The 25,339-nt window shown below is 37.0% G+C and overlaps 1 protein-coding gene across 1 annotated transcript in view; it reads left to right on the top strand.

The window, feature by feature from the left end:
- HMCN1 (hemicentin 1) overlaps positions 1 to 25,339 on the top strand; it is a gene marked incomplete at its 3' end in the record, with an annotated part of 531,222 nt that overhangs the window by 118,900 nt on the left and 386,983 nt on the right. Inside the window, exons 3-4 of the mRNA XM_079726768.1 lie at positions 7,526 to 7,684; positions 8,492 to 8,614. Of these exons, the coding sequence (XP_079582894.1) occupies positions 7,526 to 7,684; positions 8,492 to 8,614 (282 nt within the window). The remainder of the gene's footprint in view (positions 1 to 7,525; positions 7,685 to 8,491; positions 8,615 to 25,339) is intronic.

Raw genomic sequence — 25,339 nt, 5'->3', positions numbered from 1 at the left:
CATTAGGTTTTGGATAGAGACCTCATTTTTCTCCAACTCCTCTCAGGGTTTAAAGGTTCAGTTTCTTCCAGTACCACTCCCACACTGTCTTGTATTTAGAAAAGACAGCATGGTAATCTGTTTTATTACTCCCTTGACTGATAGCATTTCTATTCATTCCTATTTAATCTTGTTGACAGGAATTTATTTTCTGAACTTAATTATCACTGTAATTCTGAGGTTACCATTTTTTTTCCCTTTAATTTCAAGAGCAGTGTTTCCTGTGAAAGGGCACATCTGTTTTTTCAGTAAACATTTTTTTCTATCTGAAGTGTCTTTGGCAACTTGGTAAGTTGTCGCCATCAGTAGAATTATAAAGACAAAATGATGAATGAAACTACTGATACAAATTAGTTATATTTCAGAATTCAAATAAAAACTCTAAGTTAACAAAGTCAGGCCCTTCTTATACACCTTTAGGGAATTATGCAATTCAGTTCATTATGCAACTCCCTCACAGCTTTCATTTTCATGTATCTGTGCAGGTTGATGTGGTTTCGAGGGATGCATATACATTGCTGTGTTTGTTTTCTGTTAAATATAAAAATTGACCTCATGATGCGGGGTTGGGGGAAGGAGGTGGGGAGGGAGAAAGAGAGAGAGATAAGAGGGAAGAAGAGGGAGGAGGAGGAGAGGGGAGACGTGGGGGGAGTTAGTTTTATATATCACAAGAATTTATATATATACATGCACATGCACACACACACACACATATATATTCATATATGTATTGCTTACTTAAAGAACAACTTTTGGCACTTGTATTTTCAGGAGACTTAGCTCTGGAATTTTACTACTTGAAATGGTCCAGGCTTGAGCAAAGCTCAGACTTAATACAGCAAGTGTGTCTAGATTGTGTCAGGATTGCTTTGCACAGTCTCATTCGCCCATTTACCCACTATTCATTCATTTACCCATTCATTCATCAAACAACAATGGAACACTTACTAAGTTCCCCAAGGAACAGTGATCTAGTGGGAGGAAGCAGATAAGTTATACGTACAAGTCAGCGAATGCTATAATAGAATGAACAATATTCTTTGGGCATCCAGAAGAAGGAGAATCTTTCTTCTGCTGCTTTTACAGTGTCCCTGACAAGCTGCTTGCAGCCACAGAAGTAGATGAGGAAATAAAATGCCACAGTGCTGTTTGCGTGACGCCAGGCAGAACTGAGTTCCTAATCCCTGCTCTTTCACATACTGGTTGTGTGATCCTGGGAAAGGGGTTTTCAAGATTTAGTGCTCTGTCAATAAAATATGCTAAAAATGATACCTCCCCCATCAATTGATGTAAAGCGTAAATAGTGGAGCATGTGTGACAATACCGTCTCAGTGCTTGGTGCACAATCGATATCCATTGAGTTAATACAAGTAGAGTGTCATCACCAACAAAGTATCAGTTAAATAAATGAGACTTTTCATAGATTCACATTCATCTATTCTAAATTTCTTCATCATAGATGTTTTATAGAATATTATTTTACTTTTCCATTTGGTATTCAGGTCAAAACAGAAAATGTTAAGACTTTTAAAGGACTACCTTTTTTTTTTAAGTTTGGAACTAAAAACTTAAAACAGATTGTTTTTATAATTTCAGTCACAATCCCATTGCACTAATTTTATAATCTGTACATGAGTTTGACCCAAATTAACCTAAAGTATCCTACTTTGTTAGGCTTATTTATAAGCATGGACGTTTTGACAATGGTTCTCAGTCCTGTTCTGACAAATTTACCTTTTAGTTAAATTTAATGATCAGAAGATCAGTTAATGATCTGGGAAACACTATTAGCCAACCTGTGAGTTAAGTTTCTAAGATATTTTGTATGTTTATGTAAATATATAAAAACTTTATTTATAAACTTTGTGTGTGTATATGTGTATGTTTAAACAAAGTAAGTGATTTATAGATTTTTGGAGTAGATTTTAGCTTGATTCCTAAACATTAGTAGATTAAAACAACTTGAATTTTTGTTTCTAATAACTTCTTCCAGGAAGCAAAGTTCACGGAAGACTTTTAGATCCAATCAACAGCTTTACAAATAATAGTCTAGAATGAAGCATACATAACTAAACCAAACATATCATTCTAAAGCAGTGCTGTCCAATAAAAGTAGAATGTGAGCCACATATGTAGTCTTAAAAAACAGTTGAAATTAATTTAAATAATCTAACCCATTATATCTAAAATATTATCAATTTAAGATGTCATCGGGATAAAAATCAGTACTTCAGTTTTCAAATTTAAATTTTAAAATAAAACATTCAGTTCCTCAGTTTCACTAATCTTTTTTTTTTTTTTGAAGATTGGGGGTAGAAGTTTATTTATTTATTTATTTATTTTTGCCGTGTTGGGTCTTCGTTTCCGTGCGAGGGCTTTCTCCAGTTGTGGCAAGCGGGGGCCACTCTTCATCGCGGTGTGCGGGCCTCTCACTATCGTGGCCTCTCTTGTTGCGGAGCACAGGCTCCAGACGCACAGGCTCAGCGGCCATGGCTCACGGGCCCAGTTGCTCCGTGGCATGTGGGATCCTCCCAGACCAGGGCTCGAACCCGTGTCCCCTGCATTAGCAGGCAGATAATTAACCACTGTGCCACCAGGGAAGCCCAGTTTCACTAATCTTATTTCAAGTGTTCAGTAGCCACATAAGGCTAGTTAGTGGCTACTGTAGTAGATAGCACATATCTGAAGTCTTCCTTTTATAGGTCATTTTAATGGTTATTTATGATTTTAAATGATTAGAAAATTAAACAGGTATCAGAGAGGGACCTTTATAAGGCTATAACATTATATGTTAACTTCTTTTGGAAAAAAGGAACTTATTTTTCTTTTCAAGAACCTATATGTACAATGAGATAGGCAAACTTCCAAGGATCCTGGGTGATGTTGAAGGATGAGCATTCCGAGGTTCTCTTAGAGTAAATTTGAATGCAAGTCAAGTGGCTCAAAGATTGTTCTCCACTCAGTAACTGGACAAGATTTATCATTCTTGCCATTCCTAACAAGTGTCTCTGAAGATGACTTAGCTGTTCTGATTTTTGGCCCACAGACAGATGACTTCTCCTAGCCCCTTGATACTAGGTGACAATGAGCAAAAAGCAGTTCATCTCTCCATAGAGTTATTTACCACAGAGCATTATTGTGTACTTGGCCATTTAACAAATGCTGTGGAATGGATAACTTATATTGTGATTCCACTCAGGTGCAAAATGTCAAGTGCAGGTGAGAAATTGTTTTTTGCTTAAGCTTCTGAAAATACAGTAGGAATCTAATACATTGTTGAGCAGTCCAGAATATTCATTATGGATATGCAGAGTTGGCTACAAGTAAGAATTATTCCTAACCAACATACTAAAGTTACCAATGTGCCCAGTAGCTATTTCCCACTTTCCTAGCCCACAAATGCTCACTCAGGGGCATTTGCTGCACACGGTAATCCCTCCAAATAACTGTTATGCCAAGGAAAATATGTTTCATTATTAAAGAATAAAGCAAATTAGAGTACATCTGAAGAGTGAGGAAGTATATCTGAATGGGAGAAAAGAGAATGTTTTAAAGAGGGGAAGGCATATTATCTCAACCTTGGAAGGAAAATAATTCAATTTGACAAATATTAACTCAGTAATTACTGTATGTCAGCAAATGCTATGAACTGAGTTCTCAAGGACTTAGCACACAGTTCCTGCCATCAAATAGCTTATAGAAAATGGGAGATTTTAGACATGCATACATCGGTAAGGAATGTTTGATGGTGGAGATGCAGCAGTAGAAAGATTACTTGAATGAAAGTACTAAAGGAATTAAGATGTGAAGCAAGGGGCATAATTAAAGAACAGGAAATAGCCTCAGATTAAAGGAAGCAATTTTTTTCTTCGAGTTGTATTGAGATATAGTTGACATACATCACTGTATTAAGTTTACGGTGTACAGCATGATGATTTGACTTACATACATCATGAAATGATTATCGCAATAAGTTTAGTAAGCAGTCATCATCCGATATAGATGTAAAACCAAAGAAATAGAATAAAAAATTTTCCCTGTGACGAGAACTCTTAAAGTTTACTCTCTTAACCACCTTCATATATAACACACAGCAGTGTTCACTATATTTATCATGTAGTACATTGCATCCCTAGTACTTCTCTTACTTTTAACTGGAAGTTTGTACCTTTTGACTGCCTTCATCTAATTCCGCCTCCCCTTGCCTCTGGTAACCAAAATCTGATTTCTTTTTCTGTGAGTTTGTTTGTTTTCGAAGTATTATTGACCTACAACATAGTTCCTGTTACACAACATACTAATTCAATATTTCTATACTTTTCACAATGATCACCAAGGTAAGTCTAATTACCAAGGAAGCAATTTTTGAAGAGGGAGCATCAGGAGATAGAAAGCCAGAAAGATAATTTGATCCAACACAGTGGTTAATGAAAGATTTTAACTAGGAACGTGATATAGACAGCTCTTTACTTCAGGAAATATAAAGTTTGGTGGTAGGAAGAGCAGATTAGATAGGAGGCTATACTTATAATAAAATTAATGATAAGAAGAGTGAATTGTAGGAAGTAAAGAGGAAGGGAGGGCACAGATTCATGACGGGTGTAGAAGGAAAATGGTTTGACCACTGATAAGGTGAAGAAAGAGGGAGGAGTCAAAGATGACTCAGGTTTTGAACTGAACATCTAGTCAGGTGGTACCATTAACAAAAATAGGGAAGATATGGTTGGGGAAAATACAGTGAGTTCCATAGTAGATGCACTGAATTGTAGACACCTGTAAAACGTCTAGGAGTAGATGTCTAACAAGCACTTGTAAATAGAAAATTGGAATTTGGGAGATAAGTACAGTCTAAGGATATAAGTATACAAGTTTTTGAGAACAGTATTATTTGTTAAGCTAGATCCTGTGAAAATGCACATAAGTAAAAGAGGATAGGAGATATTTACTGAAAAAATAGAAGGAACTGCTAACTCAATAAAATTTCTGGGAGTCGATAACTGTTATCTTCTCTAAAGTTACTGCAGTGTCCAGCCCTCTACTATTAAGAAAGTGGCATAATATTTAATGGGTGTCTCAATTTTAGAAGTAATTTGTAACAGTTGGTGCTTAGTTCCAACTCATTGAATAAATGATATTTAAAGGCTGTAAGTACTGAGTGGTATCCAGTGCAAGAAAAGATTCTTCAGGTGGTCCAGGCTAAAGTGTTAACAATTCTAGTGCTTGGTTCTTATGACCCTGATTAGATCTGTGGTGCTCAGGGTATCTGTATCAGAATCAGAGATTGTTTGGAGCCTAGGGAAAGCCCCGATAGGAGAATCAAGTAGAATCTTCAGAGTTTAAAGGTAAAACCTTATCCCTTTCATCAAGTAATTATTTTCTTTTTGAGAAAGAGCTCTTACTCACTGGGTTCTAGTGGACTGTGGAACCACGAGGCCCCCTAGGATCCCAAGCTGCCCTGCTTTTTTATTTGATTGTCTTTTCTAGGCGTGAGTTCCTTAAGGACAAGGTACTTTGGCTTATTCATCTTTGTGTACCTAAATCCTTGCAGGGTGTTTAGCAGTTATTCATTGCTCAAAACATTGGTTGAAAGTCCATTTCCTTGGCCCTGTAGTTATTGACATCTGCTAATGAGAAAAAAAAATACTATAATATATTATATATATTATAAATATAAGCATATTTATAATAGATTTGTATTTAGTTATAACAGAGGAGAATTTGAAAGAGAATTAATATTTAACAATAGAGAAATGCCTGACTAAATTATGGGATGTAGACAGCATATTATACAATCATTAAAACCTGTGATTTTGAAGAACATTGATGACATGATAACATAAGCAGGATATAGCTCTAAATTTAAAATATAATGTATAAAATGGTAATTACAGCATGCTCACAGCTTTATCTATCAGTTCACATGTGTTGGAAGGAAATAAGTGTGACAAGAATTCCATTTAGGGTCAGGGCTATTTTTGTTTAGGAAGGTATATTGAGCCTAATTGAGTAGAAAATAATCTACTCGAAAAATCGAGTAGAAAACACAGAGATCATGTGTTAGTAGTAATAATGAAGCAGAGTGAAAAGAGTGACAGAGGGGGTGTATTTTATATAAAGTGGTCACGGAAGGCTTCTCTGATAAGTCACATTTGGGCAGAAACTTGGGTATAGGAGATGAACCAGTGTGTTTGTTTGCTGGTGGGAATGATCCAGTAAAGAGGGAATGTTTGACAATGGAGTGGGGAGAAGGGACAGCCATAGGAGCCATGTCCTTGATTAGGCCCAGGTGAGAAGTTAGCCTAAGCTGTGAGTGTAAATGATTCCTTCACCATGAAGGCAGGGCATGCGCCTGCTGTTGCTGGACGTTAATAGCTATCGGTGCGGGAGTTTACGAAAGTTCTCTTCTGATTGCTTCTGTCTTCTCAGTGCAATAGAAGAAAAGTCATCAAATAAGAGTGAGAAGGGATAAGAAAAGAGGGGATGTATAAAATAGTCATGTATGAGAGGTGGGAGTCAGTCAATATTAGTTAAAAAGCATATAACAATTTCTATTATTTTCTGTATTTTTGGTGAATTTTTATTATTTTTTTTCTTTTCCTGACTCTTAAGTTTAATTTATTTACTTATTTTTATTGAAATACAGTTGATTTACAATGTCGTGTTAGTTTCAGGTGTACAGCAAAGTGATTCCGTTATATATACATATTCATCTATGTTTTTCAGATTCTTTTCCCTTATACGTTATTGCAAAATATTGAGTGTAGTTCCCTGGGCTATACAATAGATCCTTCTTGGTTATCTATTTTATATATAGCAGTGTGTATATGTTAACCCCAAACTCCTAATTTGTCCCTCACCCACCCCTTTCCCCTTTGGTAACCGTAAGTTTGTTTTCTGTCTGTGGGTCTAGTTCTGTTTTGTATGTAAGTTCATTTGTATCATTTTTTTTAGATTCCACATATAAGTGATATCATATGATGTTTGTCTTTCTCTGTCTGACTTTCTTCACTTAGATAATCTCGAGTTCAATCCATGTCACTGCAAATGGCATTATTTCATTCTTTTTTAAGGTTAATATTCCATTGTATATACATACACACCACATATTCTTTATCCATTCATCTGTCGATGGACATTTAGGTTGCTTCCATGTCTTGGCTATTGTAAATAGTGGTGCAGTGAACATCGGGGTGCATGTATCTTTTTGAATTATGGTTTTCTTCAGATATGTGCCTAGGAGTGGGATTGTAGGATCATATGGGTAAATTTTTAATTTATGCATAAGTACAGGTTTTTCTATCTCTGCATCACTTTATATCGTTTCTATCTCCTTGTAACCAAAGTGGTTAATCCCGTGGCAAACTGACAGAAAATAAAAGTGAAGACAACCGCTCAGTTCTAGAGCTCCTACAGCAACTTGTAATAACTAAGGTATCTCTTTTCTGCTAATGAAATAATTGACTTTTTTCTCACTGCTCCTCAACAGGGTGGTGGCGATTGTCCAGAAATGAGTATTGGAGCTATAAAAATTGCCTTGGAAATTTCTCTTCCTGGTTCTTTCATCTATGTTTTCACTGATGCACGGTCCAAGGATTATCGGCTCACTCATGAGGTGCTGCAGCTTATCCAACAGAAACAGTCACAAGTGAGTAGGAATCAACTCCCCACCACTGAATTTTCCATCTGAACACAGCTGTAAGAAATACAAGAGATTGCCTCCCCTCCCTGACAATACTATGTGTGACAAATGTCAATAATTACAACTATTGATCCATATATATGGACTCCAATATGTATGTGTCATTTAATCTAAACATGTTAAATGGATATGTGATATTTGTATATAGCATATGAATGCCTTGTTTCATAATATGGAGAAGAAATGATTAGGGTTTAATTAAGATGCTTGTTACCATCTTGTCCTTATAACTGACAAAAACATAGCCCCGACAGAAAAGACCTGTATTTCAAATATCACCTCCTGTGTGGAATCTTGTCTGAGTCAGTTACTCATTGTATCAGTTAGCTATTGCTGCATAACACGCTGTTCTCTCAATGACTTAAAACAATAATCATTTATTTCTCACGTGTTTGCAGGTTTCAGTTATGCTAGGCTATGCTTGCTCACTTGTGTATCTGGGCATAGTTTGGGTTTGGCTTATCTAGGTGATCTCTGGGGTGACTTGGCTCTGTCTTGCAGGTTTCTCAGCCTCTTTCTGAGACCAGGAAGCTAGTTTAGGCATGTTCTTCTCATGACCAAGGCAGAAACACTAGAGAGCAAGTGGAAATACCCAAGGCCTCTTGAGTTCAGGCTTAGAACCAGTAGAATGCATATCTATATCTATATATCTTCCACTTGCCTGGTAGTATGTTAATACATAGTAAGTGCTCAATAAATATATATTGATTTCTGAGAACCCTTTAAACTATCTTCTTTTTTCAAAAATCATAGGTGGTATTTGTGCTCACTGGAGATTGTGATGACAGGGGCCATATTGGATATAGAGTCTATGAAGAAATTGCCTCTACAAGTTCTGGTCAAGTGTTCCATCTGGACAAAAAACAAGTTAATGAGGTCAGTTTAAAAAAGTGGGTCTACTTTATTACCAACTACCTTACCAGCATCAGTTAGGTAAACCTAATTGTGTCAGTTTTGATTTCAAAAACAATTCAAACAAAAAAACATTTTCTCCCATTCCCCACGGGTCAATAAAGTCATTAAAACAATGTGGAGAAACATAGATTTATCTGGTATTAATTTCTAGACTGTATTATGCTATACTGATAAATTATTTAGATTTAAGCATACATTTATTTAAAATTCATTTAGTGGAACTTGAAAATTTTTGTAGTTGTTGTTGTTTAGTAAGGTAAGTTTGTATTTCTGATGTACAGCTTTTGGATAACTGGTAAAATGAGGCTTGATTTGACTTTTACTTGACTCATTTTACATTTGTTTACTGAAGTAGAATATAAAAAAGTGAGTTATTAAGCCAAATTCTAATGAAGTTAGCTCTCTAAGATTAAAAGTAAAAAACTATAACTCAGTAACTATATACTTATCTAAAAATTTTTATGATAATAAAATCTATAACTTATATGCTAAGAAAATCTTGGTACTTTCTAAAGAAGTGTTTGAGATATATTTAATTGTCATGATTATTTCTTTTTGTTACCTTGCCTTGACCTTACTTGTGATGATAAAATTTTGTTTACTTATTTATTTGGCTCCTACTTAAGTTTCTAGGAACATGCCAGAACAAAGATAAGATTTTACGTGGGTATAATTCACATTTGATTTGATATGGTCAGTGTATCAAAAAAATTCCATATTTTTTTGTTTGTTTGTTTGTCATTACTGCAATTAGTATTATTTAAAATTTTTCTTAATGAACAATTTTTCAAGTATTGATTGAAAGATAACAAGCATGATTGACTGTATATATATATATATATATTCACAGATACTTAACACACATACTCATATATATATGCACATATATGTAGATGTGTGTTTGTGTGTGTATGTTTTCTGTTTTTCCTCTTTCTTTGTGATCTAATATGTGGTAGATATTTAAGTTTCTGATGTGAGCTAAAAATATGGGTTTCTCTTTGTAGGACAGGATTTTATATATATATATGTATAAATATATATATACATATATATATATAAAACCTGGAGAGTATTATGCTTAGTAAAATAAGACAGAGAAAAACAAATACTGTGTATTTTCACTTATATGTGGAATCTAAAAAAATAAAACAAACAAACAGATGTAACAAAACAGAAATAGACTCACAGATACAGAGAACAAATTATTGGTTACCAGAGGGGAATGGGTGGGGGAGAGGGGCAAAATAGATGAAGGGGTTTAAAAGGTACAAACTACTAAGTATAAAATAAATAAGTTTTTAAGGATATAATGGACAGCACAGGGAATATAGTCAATATACAGGTTCTATGAATTTCACGACAAACTTCCTTGTCTTGAAAGAAATGGTTCAGTAGTCCTCTTATAACTAAAGAGTTCCTATTACATCATGGTGGAACTAATAGGACATTGCATATTTCTAGAATAAACATTTTAGCGAAAATATTTTTTATTAATATGTGATATACAAACCTGGGAGGTTACTTTAGTCCAAACGGTTTTTTTTCTTGCAAGAAACAGCCTTAGAGTGATATGTGTCTTGAGTCCATATTGTGTCCACTGTAGTGATCCAGAAATGCCTGGGCAGGTCTGACAACTACTCAACTACAGAGCCCTTAGCAGTTATTTGAATAAACATCTGCATGAGAATTTGGGAGCCTGGGAAGAGAAGAGTTGGAGAAGAGTGCAGGACCGTCTCAGGAACTGGGTTTCTTGTCCCATCCCATACACTGTGCTTGACCCTAATGACCTCACACTGGCCAGAATGGACATCATCAAAAAATCTACAAACAATGAATGCTGGACAGGGTGTGGAGAAAAGGGAACCCTCTGGCACTGTTGGTGGGAATGTAAATTGATACAGCCACTATGGAGAACAGTATGGAGGTTCCTTAAAAAAGTACAAATAGGGCCTTCCTGGTGGTGCAGTGGTTGAGAGTCCGCCTGCCGATGCAGGGGATACGGGTTCGTGCCCCGGTCCGGGAAGATCCCACATGCCGCGGAGCAGCTGGGCCCGTGAGCCATGGCCGCTGGGCCTGCGCATCTGGAGCCTGTGCTCCGCAACGGGAGAGGCCACAACAGTGAGAGGCCCACATACCGCAAACAAACAAACAAACAAACAAAAACTACAAATAGAATTACATATGACCCAGCAATCCCCCTATTGGGCATATACCCTGAGAAAACTGTAATTCAAAAAAGACACATGTACCACAGTGTTCATCACAGCACTATTTACAATAGCCAGGACATGGAAATAACCTAAATGTCCAACAATAGATAAATGGATATAGAAGATGTGGTACATATATACAATGGAATATTACTCAGCCATAAAAAGGAACAAAATTGGGTCATTTGTAGAGATGTGGATGGACCTAAAGAGTGTCATACAGAGTGAAGTAAGTCAGAAAGAGAAAAACAAATATCATACATTAACACATATATGTGGAATCTAGAAAAATAGTACAGATGAACCTACTTGTAGGGCAGGAATAGAGACGTAGATGTAGAGAATGGACATGTGGACATGGGGGGGAAGGAGAGGGTGGGACCAATTGGAAGATTAGGTTTGACATAAATACACTACCATGTGTAAAATAGATAGCTAGTGAGAACCTGCTGTATGGCACAGGGAGCTCGGCTCAGTGCTCTGTGATGGCCTAGATGGGTGGGATAGGGGGGTGGGAGGGAGGTCCAAGAGGAAGGGGATATAGGTATACATATAGCTGATTCACTTCATTGTACAGCAGAAACTAACACAACATTGTAAAGCAATTTTACTCCAATTAAAAAAAAAAAAAGAAAGGCCACTATTTGGAGTTGCTTTTTAACCTGGAATTATGTAAGACTCTGGAGTACAGTCGGTATCATCAGCACAAAGTAGGGCATAGGTGAGGAAAAGCAACATTCTCTCTTACATTAATGGGGATACCATCTGCTTAGGGGGTTGTGAGGCTTTTGGGAGAAGTGGCAGTGGTGTTCAATGTAGACAGATGGGGCATTGCTGCCAGCAGAGGATACCATGCCCAGTGGACAGAGTGGTTCTCAGCAGAAGGTACTAGAGAAGAGGTGAGAAGAGACATGGCCATGGTCAGCACCTAGAGCATTTGAAAGAACAGCTGCTTGAACCTGCTGTGAGCAGTCAGGCATAACTTGGAAGTTCTCAAAACAAACTGGGTAAACTTTTAGGGGGAACTATAAGACTTTTTTAGGAGTTGGGCCATAGAGCTAGAATATAACCTCGTCTGTCCCATAAATGTAACTATATTCATATACTCAGAGAAAATTGATTTATGCAAAATTGAAAATACTGTTGTTGGAACTTCCCTGGTGGTCTAGTGGTTAAGAATCTGCCTGCCAATGCAAGGTACACGGGTTCAAGCCCTGGTCCGGGAAGATCCCACATGCTGCGGAGCAATTAAGCCCATGCTTTGCAATTAAGCCCATGTGCCACACCTACTGAAGCCTGCACACCTAGGGCCCATGCTTTGCAACAAGAGAAGCCACCGCAATGAGAAGCCCATGCCCTGCAACGAAGAGTAGCCCGTGCCCTGCAACGAAGAGTAGCCCCTGCTCGCCGCAACTAGAGAAAGCCCGCGCACAGCAACAAAGACCCAATGCAGCCAAAAATAAAAAATAAATTAATAAAAAAACAAACAGAAGCAGTATTGTAACAAATTCAGTAAAGACTTGAAAAGAAAATGGTCCACATCAAAAAAAAATCTTTAAAAAAAAAAAGAAGAAAATACTGTTGTCTTAAATGGAGAATATGAGCCCTACAGAAGTACAGGCTTACTTATTAAACAAATGGGGTAATGCATATTTTTTGTAGTCCTAATAATTCTGACAATTACCAAGTAATTTATAGGAACAATTTTAAAAATTTGGTGTGAATTACAGAAAATTTTATAGATATAGGTATATAACATAAATTTAACCCGCTGGAATCTTAATAGTGTTTTTCTCCCAGATCATCAACTGATATTTTGATCTTTAACTTTAGCTAGGCAGAAAAGGGCTAGCAAAAAGCATTGCTAAAATTGTCCATTTTTATAAGCTGGAGTTTTTTTTTTTAATTTTTAATTTTTTTTATTGGAGTATAATTGCTTTACAATAGTGTGTTAGTTTCTGCTTTATAACAAAGTGAATCAGTTATACATATACATATGTTTCCATATCTCTTCCCTCTTGTGTCTCCCTCCCTCCCACCCTCCCTATCCCACCCCTCCAGGCGGTCACAAAGCAAGCTGGAGTTTGATGCCAACAGGGATGGGCTTTAATTCATATGTCAACCATAGCATTTCCAATCCCCTTTCCAGTTTGTTCAGGAAAGGTCATCTCATGTACTTTGTGCCACTGAGATGCAGGGAAATTTAGCTAAGGGTGTCTTGGAAAAGTTGTCTTCTAGATATTGTCCTGCATGGATGTGAATTCCAGATCTGGTACAGGCATCTTCATACAAGTCTGAGGATGAAACAAATACAAGGGGGAGGAAAGAGCTAAGAAAATCCAGAGCCTTTGGCTTAAGTCAACACTCAGACCATCCTACCTCTAAGCCTCTGAATCAGGGAAGTGATCTTTTTGTTTAAGCCAGTTAGAGTTGAGTATTAAGTTACCTAAAGATAAATGTATTCTAACTGATAAGAATTCTATATTTCTTTGTGACATGGTCTCTGTAAGTCCCAGTTTCCTTGTTTGTAAAATGAGGATAATAGAATTATACACTTCAGGAAGTTGTTATAAGGTTAAATGAGATAATGCATGTAAAATGCTCTACACAGGTCTGATACAGGGTAAATGCCCAATAAATGTTAACTGGTATTGTTATAATCCTCATGATGTTGTTATTTTGCTTTCAAAGTGGGGAAATTGTGCCACTGTGTTTGTTAGAAACCAGGTGGCTAGTTGTCGGTTGCTGGGAAGTAAATTTGAGTGGGAGAGTCCAGGAAAAAGTTGGAGAGATGGTTCTTTTTTGATGTGTGTGAAAAAATACTGTGAGGGGTTACTGGAATTGTATGAGCCAATATGTGCTTTAAAGCCACCAAAGTAAAAGCTTTTGTTAACAAAAAGCAGAGTGACAGTGTTAAAATTGGATTTGCAAAATTTTTAGCATATAATTTAGCCATTTTTCTTTTCTCATTGTTCCAGATTCTCCTATTATATAAATATTTTAAACTCTAGAGAATATAGATGCTTTAATGATAATTGCACATTTAATAGATTTAAGAACTGCAGTGAAGCCATGCCCGTACTGAGTCCTTTCATTTTACTAGAGCGATTTTTCATCTACTGTTTCTAAAGGAATCTGTAGAGTATTATGCTTTACTCTCTTAACCTAGTTCACCAAGTTCCTAACCTAGTGGGATATATTTTGTATCAACCCTCTCTTGAGATAACTTGTAGTTTTTTTCTTTCTTCCTGTTCTTTTTTTTAAAGAAGATCTAGGTATCTTTCATCTTTTTTTAACATAAAAGAGAAACCAAAGTAAAGAAATTATTTGGCTGAACATCAGGGGCATATAAATCATTGTATGGTATTACAGTTAGGAAATACAAGTTAAGACACATCTAAAGGATGTACTTAAACTGTTCACCTTTGAAGATGAAAAGGAACTAAACAGTCTAACTCTTTCATTTCTTTGTAAACTGGGTGATTGTCAATGATCTAATTAATGCTTCCTAGGTTTAAGCAAAGTCCAAGTTTGAAATCTCAAAGTTACCCACAGATGTTATACTCTTGTGTCCAAGAACCTAACACAAAAAAATCCATTATCAAATGGATAATTCACTTGTTCTGAGTTTCCCCATCCTTTCTCTCCACCTCTCCCAACTCATGTCTTCAAACATCTCGCCTTCCAATCCCCCCCCACCCACAAAAAAAAACCTCTCCCTGGACGTCCCAGACTTGTGGATTGGTTTTATTTCCCAGTTCTAAGTAATGCTGGCTAGCTGGCTATGTTATATCAGAAGGAAATTTTATCAAATAAAGAAATAATTGTCAAGAAATTTATAGTTTTTGAAGGAGGTCAATGATGCTATTTAGAAGTCCCATGAGAATGTATCTTAATGACTATCCTGTCATATAACTTGTAGGTCTTTGGTGTAGGATGTTTTAGTTCCAGCGTTCCTTTTTAACACCTAGTGCTTTCTTCTGGAGTGGTTCCCTGTGCTGCTCTGTTTGGCACGGGCATACTCCTCTCGACTGTCATTCTCTGTTAGATGTGAAAGACTCCCACGACTCTTTCCTTTCTTTGGTGATTGCCCTGTGATTAAGAAAATAATACCAGATCAAAATGATTGTGTGCTTGTTATGGCCGTTCAACAAGAGTTGAATTTTATTTCACTTCATTTCATTTCATTTCACTTAATCCTTACCACAGCCTATAAGGAAGACACCATGATCATCACCTTCTTTTCACAGATGAGGGAAATGAAGCATAGGAAGGCAGAGCGTCTTGCTCAGGGTTAAACTGCTGCTAGCTGCTAAGTGTCTGAACATAGGGGGCGTATGCATTCTTTCTCCCGAGACTGCACCCTTAACCATTGTGAGTCCTGCCTCTGATTTTGTCTTTTGTTTTCATCAGAGGATGCAGTTTTAACAATAAAGTGACACATCAGAGATTCCATCCCCATTCATTTGTTCAGCAGATGTTTGGTCTACTTGATGCTAGTCACCACACTAAACACCATGGGAAAGCAAAGACCAACAAGATGCTGTCCTGATTTTCAAGGAGCCTAGAGGGGGAAAGGGGATGTAATTACACTACAGGGTGATAATAGCTGATGGAGACCATCCCAACTCCTCAACCAGCCAGAGACTCCACTCAAGAAGGACCGTGGGTCTCATTGAAGACCAGGGCACACACTCTGTTCCTCAGGGTCCTAACTGCTGCATTGGCCAATGGAGTGAACAGGGGGCATCTAATGCCAGATTCTCTGGATTTGAATCTTAGCTCCACCACTTACTAGATTCATGACCCTTAGTTATCTACCTCCTCTGTGCTTCAATTTCTTCATTGATAGATAGGATACATATAATACCAATCACATAAGATTAAGCAAATAGGGAAATTTCAGTAGTACCCAGCACATAATAAGCCTTTGAAAACATTTTATATTTATTTTTTAATATTTTTTTTCAAGTAGCAAAACTGCAGACCCCATTCCCCCCTGTCCTTTCTATCTCTTAACAATAGACTTGGGCATCTGATCTAAATTTACTACCCTCTACCTTATAAGGGGCTGGAAAGGCACTGAAAGGCTGTCTACTTTTCTTTGAATATGTGGCAGGGTAGTAAAAGTCCAGGACATTAGGAATCTCCATTCTAAGTTCTCCCTCCTAGGCAAGACTGTTCCAACTGCTGCTAAAGTCAACATGCTCTGGGAGTTTACCATCAATTTTCTTACAACAGCAAGGAGAGAGGAGAGGTCATCCCAGAATTTTTCTCTAAGAATGATTAAAGAAGCAGGATATCAGTAATCATCTGGGCAGAAAACAGATGGCTCACTCAACAGGGGCAAAAGAGAGTTTACTGAATAGCAGATTACTAAGGTGTGGGTAGGCCTAAGGGCAGCCAGCAGGGAATGGTGAAGCGCCAAGAGTCCAGCAACAATAGAGGAGAGAGAGCTTGGACCAGCACCCAGGGAGATCAAGGCTAAGGACCTCTGATAGGCAAACTGTAGCCCTGAAGGATGGAACCAGGGGAATTAATACCCAACTCCTCTTTCTTTATCCCTTTCATTTCACCCAATCTAATTGGAAGCTGGGCCACTGATCTCGGGTGACCTCAGCCTGAAGCGATTTGAATCAGGATTTCGGTTCCCGGCCGGAGATTGAAGTCAGGCCGTGGCAGTGAGAGAGCTGAATCCCAGCCACTAGACCAGTGACCAGTGACAAGGCCCTGGCCCGTACAGCTTTGCAGAAAATGAATTTCCACAAAGAAACGGAAAGTAGTGAAACAAGTAAAGTGTTTATTAGGAGGAAAAAGAATACCTGTGGATAGACACACAGGCGGGCTCAGAGAAAGAGTCGCGCCCTCTTGGTAGTTTGAATCACTTCTTTGGGACCTTTCTTCCAGGTTTCCTTTGGCCAATCATCTTGCTTTGTCTGGTTCTGAGTCCGTATTTGGTTAATCTCTGGGTCCTCCTTATGTGTGTGTGCGCATCTCTTAGCCAAGATGGATTCTAGTGAAGAGGCCTGTGGGTAGGTTGACGTGATTCCCTTTTTGACCTCCAAGGAGCCTCTCTGCACATGTATAGTCGGGAAGGTTTCCTTGACCTCGAGAATGAGAAATATGTGGTCTCTATGGGCAGGGCTCAGCTCCTCCTCCTCTTCATCTTGGAGTATCTGTCCACAGGGAACAAGCTGCTCAGCCTGGGGCCCATCTACTGCCTCAAGACCAAGGAACCCCTAGTGAGGCGGTCCATTAAGATCAGCATCCCTGGACACAGAGCCTAATGGAGAAGGACAGAGAACGGATCTGGAGGGGCAAAATGAAAGTGTCCAACACAAGCAGTATTGTGCAGTAGACTCCAGGCTCTGGGACTGTGGCTCATATCCCAGCCATGTGACATTAGATAAGTTACATAGTTTTTCTGTCTCAGTTTCCTCATCTGAAAATGGGGAGAATGATAGTACCTAACTCATAAGGTTATTGTATTTAGAACATACCAATAAATACTAAATGTTTTTATTTAGTGATACATGTTAGTCAAAACATTCCACCAACATTTGTATAATTTTTCCTAAAACAAAGAAATATATATTTACTGTCTATCTGTGTTGAGATGGCCAAAGGCAGCATGCTGTGATGGGGCTTTAGAATCAGGGAGATCTGGGTTGGAATGACTTCTATCTCTTTAAATAGTTGGACAACTTTATGTAACTTTATATAATGTCTCTGAGACTGTTTCTTCATATGAAAAATGGCATACTAATTAACTCACAGGATTGTTCTGAAGCTTAAATAAAATAAGGAATACATATAATAAGCTGAATAGAGTCTCAGGAAAATGGAAATCAGTGAGCCTGGAGGTCCTCTGATGCCAGAGAGGACCTATGGTTTTGCTTTGATTGTAGGTCCTGGATGACCTTATTCTGTGGAGGGCTCAGTGAGCCCCACATTTACAAATAAATACCTAAGGGAGAATGGACTCAGAACTACTAAAGACTGTAAGATTCTCAAACATTTACAATTTCCCTGTATTTGTCATGTTTTCTTATTTTCACATTGCAGTAACGCCATTTAAAGGTAAAGGGTTTAACTCCTTATTTTGGGAATAATAATAACATTAATTATAGTCATAATAATATAGGTTATCCTTATAGAGTGCTTATTTTATTGCAGGCACTATGCTGAGTGCATTCCTTTAATCATCACAGACATATGGGCAATAGATAATGTTTTGAACAATAAATTGTGTTATTTTTTTTTGTTTTTCCCTAAACAAATGGAAACAAAGTACACATGGCTTCATTTACCCATATCAGTGACCTATAAAACACTAGTAATAATAATAACATGATAAGCACTCTACAAAAAGCCCCAAGCGGAATAAATCCCACTCCCCTGGGAGTCTTCCTGGTGCCAGCATGTGTAGTTGCAGCTACTGAGAGGAGAGGAAAGTAGGCAGAGTCCCTGGGTGTCCTGCATGATAAGATGAGGGGTGATTGGCTGGGAGTAGTATCCTGGAGCTGAGAAATAGGTCCATGGAGTTCTTCTAGAGGGAGACAGAGCAGATGATCATCTTTCTGTCTGTAACATGAATTGAGACTCTAAGATAAAGAAAACATCTTTATTTTTTTCCACTAAGGAATTTCTAATGGGAAGGGAAGAGTGTTGAACTCACTAGATACTTCAGAGGAAGTAACTAAAGCCGAGGAAAATGAAATGACAATCTTGTAACTGATTGGTGCAAAATACCAACAACCTGACAACAAAAAGCCTCATTGATTAGAAATTACTGGATGTATTACTCTTGCTAGTTTCATGCTCCTTTTCATAGGGGTCAGTACTGATATTAGAAAAACTGTATGGAGGCTGATGTTAACACTGCATACATGCCCTGTTCATTTGTAGGCAACTTTGTGAAATAAAAGCAAGCCTAAGTCGGTTTTGATTGTCAGTGTAGCAATATCAATAAAAAATAAAATCTGTAAAATTGTATTGATCGATTTCTAAAAATCAAGTACTAATTACCTTAAAACCAGTGAGAGTAGGGTAGCGTGTACAAATTTAAAAGCAGCTGTGACTGTCCATTCCCACAGCTTCATGGAAATTAAATGCAGTGCATCTCCCCCCGCCAAAAAGAAAAAAAAAAAAACTGTAAGCTTTGCTGGAGTATGAATTCAGCACAGCCGCTTCCTGCAATTTTGGCTTGCAAATGTCATTTGTCATCCTGCAATTTTACTTGTGACATTACATCAAATGTCATCCTGCAATTTTACTTGTAACTAGAATTCAGACCAAGAGTTTTCTGTATATGGGCTTAATGATGAGACTCTGAAACTCAGGGTTTTGAACAGTTAGTGCTCCGAAGTGAGGCATCTGCCATTTTGTTTTCCTCTATTTCAAGTTTCACTCGAGACATTATTTCAAAAACAACCTTATTGCTGACCTTGAAAATAAGTAGAAGTGGGTGTTTCCTCTGAAATTTGAAAATGTATCAGAGACAATTATAACATCTAGAAAGCTTCAGGAAATGTATGAAAACAAGGCATAAGTGTTTCCACTTATCCCTTCTTTGAATTCACCTAATTAAATGTTGCAAATGAAGTGGAGAGCTCAGACCTCGTACTTTAAAATAATACAGATGTCTCTACATCCACAAAAATACCAAAAAAGGAATACGTACCTTAGTTCCAGTGGAATGATTTCTTCCTCTATTACTATGCTAAGATTGACATGTCATGAGTGTGTGCTGGCAACTAATGCTCCTGTAGTTATCACTCCAGGGCACCTGGGAGTGCTTTATAGGTCACCAATATGGTTAAATGAAGCCATGTGTACTTTACGGTTCCATTTGTTTAGAAAAAAACAAAACATAACATAATTTATGGTTTAGAAAACTATTTATTGCTCATAGACCTCTGAGAAAGTGAACAGTTTTTCAAAATGACATTTAAAGTATACATAGTACATAATATTCCTTGCAAGTGGAAAAAAAAAGATGACTGTTCTCAATAGAATCTTATTTAGGCAAAATATACCGAGTCAAATAGAGCCCTTCTGCAATGTGAAATAGTGGGGAATAGGGAGTGTTTAAAAAGATACACTCTGTAAAAAAATGGGAATTCCATCTTTCATTTCATGGTTTCATGTACATAGTGGCTCTGGGAACTATTTGAAGTGCTAGTTACAAACTGTGGCAGTACATTCCATAAGGGCCGTGGGAGCCATATCCACAAAACAAAACTCACTGCCTATGAAATGTGAGTTTCAATATGAAAGTGTTCCAAAGACAGTCATGATATTTGATCCCTGGTATTACTTGTCTACAAAACTCAGAGAACAGAATGGATACCACTCACTAAAGCGTCTTTCTAAAATACCAAAAAAGCAAAGAGAAAGGAGAAAAGAAGCTTATATAAATGCTTGAAAAAATATTTCTTCTCTCTCTCTTTTTTTTTTGTAAATTTATTTATTTATTTATGGCTATGTGGGTCTTCATTGCTGTGCACGGGCTTTCTCTAGTTGCGGTGAGCGGGGTCTACTCTTCGTTGTGGTGCACGGGCTTGTTGTAGTGGCTTCTCATTGCGGAGCACGGGCTCTAGGCGTGCAGGCTTCAGTAGTTGTGGCACGTGGGCTCAGTAGTTGTGGCTTGAGGGCTCTAGAGCTCAGGCTCAGTCGTTGTGGTTCACAGGCCTAGTTGCTCTGTGGCATGTGGGATCTTCCCGGGCCAGGGCTCGAACCTGTGTCCCTTGAATTGGCAGGCAGATTCTTTTTTTTAAATTTATTTATTTTTGGCTGTGTTGGGTCTTCATTTCTGTGCAAGGGCTTTCTCTAGTTGCTGCAAGTGGGGGCCACTCTTCATCGCGGTGCGCAGGCCTCTCACTATCGCAGCCTCTCTTGTTGCAGAGCACAGGCTGCAGACGCGCAGGCTCAGTAGTTGTGGCTCACGGGCCTAGTTGCTCCGTGGCATGTGGGATCTTCCCAGACCAGGGCTCGAACCCGTGTCCCCTGCATTGGCAGGCAGATTCTCAACCACTGCGCCACCAGCGAAGCCCCTGGCAGGCAGATTCTTAACCACTGCACCACCAGGGAAGCCCTGAAAAATATATTTCTTAAAGAAAAAAAATGTTATTTAAGAGCAAATGTTAGCCAATAGGTTACATGCATTCAGCAGGACCAAAATAAATAGAAAAAGAAATAAAACTGTTTACTTAGCTGACTCTATTTTGATTAGAAGCTGAAATAAAATATTAATTTTGACTGAGATGTCAGTTTTAACTAATCAATTACTTGTATAGCTAACTCTGGATTTGCAAGAGTCTTAACTATCAAAAAGTGACAGTGTCAGACTCAGAGTCTTTGAAAAATTTATTCAGATCGCACTGACTTGAAAGAAATGATCTTTTATCTCCATTTAGAAGGCTTGGTCTTTATTTTTATTGGAGTTGTGATGGAAACTAAAGGTTTGAGTTGAGAAAAAAAATCTCCCAAATGCTTGACATTTAAAAGTGAAATTACTAATTAGCCTTTAAAGTCATCGACCATGATCTCTTGAAGGGTTCCTGCTGGGAACCACAAAGGAACACAAGAAAACATGAAGAAAATCTGCAGTGTTGAAGCAAATAAAATTCTATTGAGGCATTTTCAGAGAGCCTCAACAATTTGGATGTTTCCTTTCGTATTTTATCTATTTAAATTTTAAAGTTTCCTTTTAAAGTTTTTTGTTTAGAGAAGGCATATGTCTGTGGTAAAATAGTAGGCATGATTTCTCTCTTTACAAACGCACACCAGAGTATATCTGATCTTATATTAATTCAGAAAGAACAAGAGAATTAACACATTTAAGAGGTTATATACCTGTTTTTTCCAAAAATATTGTATTTATGTATTGTAAAATTTTTATATCATTGTGAAGAAAGCAATTACAAAACAACAAGGATTTACTGTATAGCACAGGGAACTATATTCAATATCTTGTAATAACCTATAATGGAAAAGAATCTGAAAAAGAATATATATATATTTATATATATGTTTATATATATAACTGAATCGCTATGTTGTATACCTGAAATAACACATTATGAGTCAACCATAGTTCAATTTAAAAAATTAATGAAAAAAAAGAAAGCAATTATCATTTAATCATCCAATCTAGGAATTATTAAAGGCAGCAAGGTTTTTTGTTTTTTTTTTTTTGGTGGAAATTAAGTGAAATCATGTGCCCGGATTATTTTGAAAAGGACCTAATCTTGAATCTTGGGAAGAAGAATTTTGGAATCTTAGTCCTTTCTTTCCCAAAAGGCTTCTGAATGTGTAGGCCAAGTGCTCCATCTGACCAAGAAATCTGTGTGACCAGGATACCAAAAGTCAGTCTTTTGTTTAGCATAGAAGGGGGGAAATAAAAAGGTCTGGGTACTACATATTTTGTCCAGATCAAGAGGTACCTACTGCTGGTATTTTCCCTTAATAATGATAATTAAATAATTTGGCCCAAGGTAATTGACTATTGCTAATCTCTAGACATAGAAGAGTTTATATAATCTTCTAATTTTCTTTTTTAAATTACCTATCTAGAAGCCCTGTTATATAATTACTATTGCTCTGAAAGAAAAAAGTCATAACTTGTGGACTAAACACATTAGATAAATATTATTTTACAGTTGCAAGAAAAGACTTGGTTAGTACCTTTGGCAGAAATAATTGTATCAATTAAAAGTAGCTTAATAGCCACCTCTGGAGAAAACATATGAATTTGTTTCTTTGATAGGCAGTTTAAAGGATTTCATGTACAAAGAATGAAGAAAACCCATGATTTTACTTCTAATATTTCTATTTAATAATAAACCAACAGACAACTTTGCAATCAGTAGGCTTATTTAGTGAAGTGGTAAGCAGTTCCATGAAGATATTAGGTTGCAAATGCTATGTAAATGCCAAATATATATCATGATTTATCCTTATTTGCACTTATTTCAGCATAAATTAGAAACATTCGTCAGGGGCAATCTAATTTTTGCTTCTCTTCTGCCATAGCAAAGAGGAGATGAAAGAGTTAAGAGTCAAAGTAGAGGAAGTTTTATATAAGAAATTTCCTTATGATCTAGGGTAGATAAATGGAAACAGAGTCCATGCTTCATATATTTTCCAGGTTTCCTTATGCATTCCTGGAATGAACCAACTGTAATAGGGTTATAAAAGCAAAATCTTTGAGAGATGGTATGAGCTACTTTTGAGAGCTCCCTTGTTACATCTTGGACATGATTTGGCTTTGTGGCAAAAATTACAAATAGCTTTTCTCTTTCTTGCTAAAGGCCCCAGGAGAAAACCGTATTTTAAGGTCATTTACCATACAATTTAAACAGCTGTGGTGTGAAGGAAGAGAAAGGAAAAAAAATGTCAAAATTCTTGATTATAATTTTAAATAGGTACAAATAATTAATTTACTTTAAAAATATCATTGTTGGGATATTTTATCACCTTTAACAATTATGAACTTAGGAAAAACACATGGTCTGGTTAAACCATTTAAAATTTGAAAATTTCTTCTGGGAATAGGAAGTCCTCGGCATTAGTGAACCCATTTGTGAACATTTGCCCATTGTTCGAATGATATTTATTAAATTAATATATTAACTCAATAATTTGATAATGAATTTTACAATTTAATAAATTAATAAAAGCAAGTAATTTAAATTATTGTTACTTCAAATGTTCATTAAAATTTTATATCTGTTAGATTACAGTTTTAAAAATACATTAATCATTTACATATATATATGTATATAGAAAATATGTATATATATACATATATAGAAAAATTGGAAAGGTCATACCCAAATATGTTGATGGCAGTTATGGGACAGGTGATTTAAATATTTTTTTGCTTTATGTGCTTTCTTGATTTTTAAAATAATGAGTATGTATTATTTAAAAAATAAAAGCAGTGAAGGCATTTTCACTAAAAGACAAAAAATTCAAATGCACTCAATATACTTACAGACCGGGTTTATAAACAAGGCTCTATGCTGTGAGCTATAGGGATGCAAGGATGAATCACACATAGACCTAGTGTCTAAAGATGCCAGATTCTGGAATCTAAGAGGAGAGAGATCAAGTCTTGCTTATCCAAAAGCAAAATCCAGACCCAAACTCCACCTTCTAAATTTGCTTCTTCGTTCTTCACCAAATTTCTTGAGGGTTAATTACTTCTTTTGTCCCCTCCTACCTATTTTTTCTGGCATCTAATTTTCACTCTCTGTACCCAGTTAGAACTGTTCTTTTCATGTAATCCAAGACTGTAGCCTCTGTCCTCATCCTTCTTTGTAAAAGGTGACACTGCTGATCGTTTTTGCTTTTTTGCAACCCTCTTGCCCTGAGCATCCATGATATGATTGATGTTCTTTCCCAGTGGATCTCTGTTCCTTCTCTGTCTCCTTTACTGGTACTTCTTCCTCCTATTATTCTAAGTGTCTGTGTTCCAACCTTGCCTAGCCTCTGAACATACTCTTTCTCCTGATATTTTAATTCAGTCTTTTCTTTCTTTTTCTGTATCACACTTTTCCTTAGTTCATTTAGATCTCTACTTAAATGTATCTTTCTCCTGAAAGTCTTATTTAAAATAACACTCCTCATTTTCTGTTCTAGGTCCCATTATTCTACTTCATTTCTTATAGCATTTCTCTCTGCTAGAATTATATTACATACCCATTGTTTATGCCTAAAATAGTTTTGACTCATAGTGTGTGCTCAATTAATAGTTATTAAATGAATGCTTTGAATGAACAAATCTCACTGATTTTTCTTTTACTCTGTGCAGATGCTAAGTCCACATCTTCAGCACTGACTGCTTCCCCAGCTCTCGTCCTGTATTCCAACTGCCCTTTGGTCATCTTAACCTGACTCTGCTGTCTACAGCTCTATGTTAGAATCTCACCGTTAGGCATGCTCATTTTTAGAGCTCCCCTTTGCTCTTGATATTACCACACTTCTTGCAGTCATCCCAGCCCAGATGGCCTGAGTCATCCTTGACACTTTCCCTTCCTTTGCTCTTCACATTCAGTCAGTTATTAAAATGCTTTCCATTCTGTTTTCATATTAGCCTTCCCAGTCAGTGCATGCTTTCATCACCTCATGGCTCATTTAGCCTGTGGCCATGGGTCATTTTTATTTGTCTCTCTGTCATTCTCTTATTTATTTATATCTTCATTCTTTGCTTTATTCACTTCACTCATTTATTCATTCAACAAACAATGTTGAGGCCTACCTACTATGTGTTAGGCTTTAAGGATTCAATTTTAAGCGAAAATAGATGTAGTACACATTCTCCTGGTGCAAAATGGTTTTAGAGAGAGCAACTAAGTATAAAGACTGAAGGATTTAGAGCCTGTGGTGAGGAAGTAAGATGTCTGGAGCTGCCCTAGTTGATAGCCAGTCCCATGATGTGGCTCTGGGGGTTTGTGGCTGAAATGAAGTG

This window comes from Hyperoodon ampullatus, assembly GCF_949752795.1.
Source record: "Hyperoodon ampullatus genome assembly, chromosome: 2".
In the NCBI taxonomy this organism is placed as follows: Eukaryota; Metazoa; Chordata; class Mammalia; order Artiodactyla; family Ziphiidae; genus Hyperoodon; species Hyperoodon ampullatus.
This window is presented reverse-complemented; position numbering and strand designations above follow the sequence as displayed.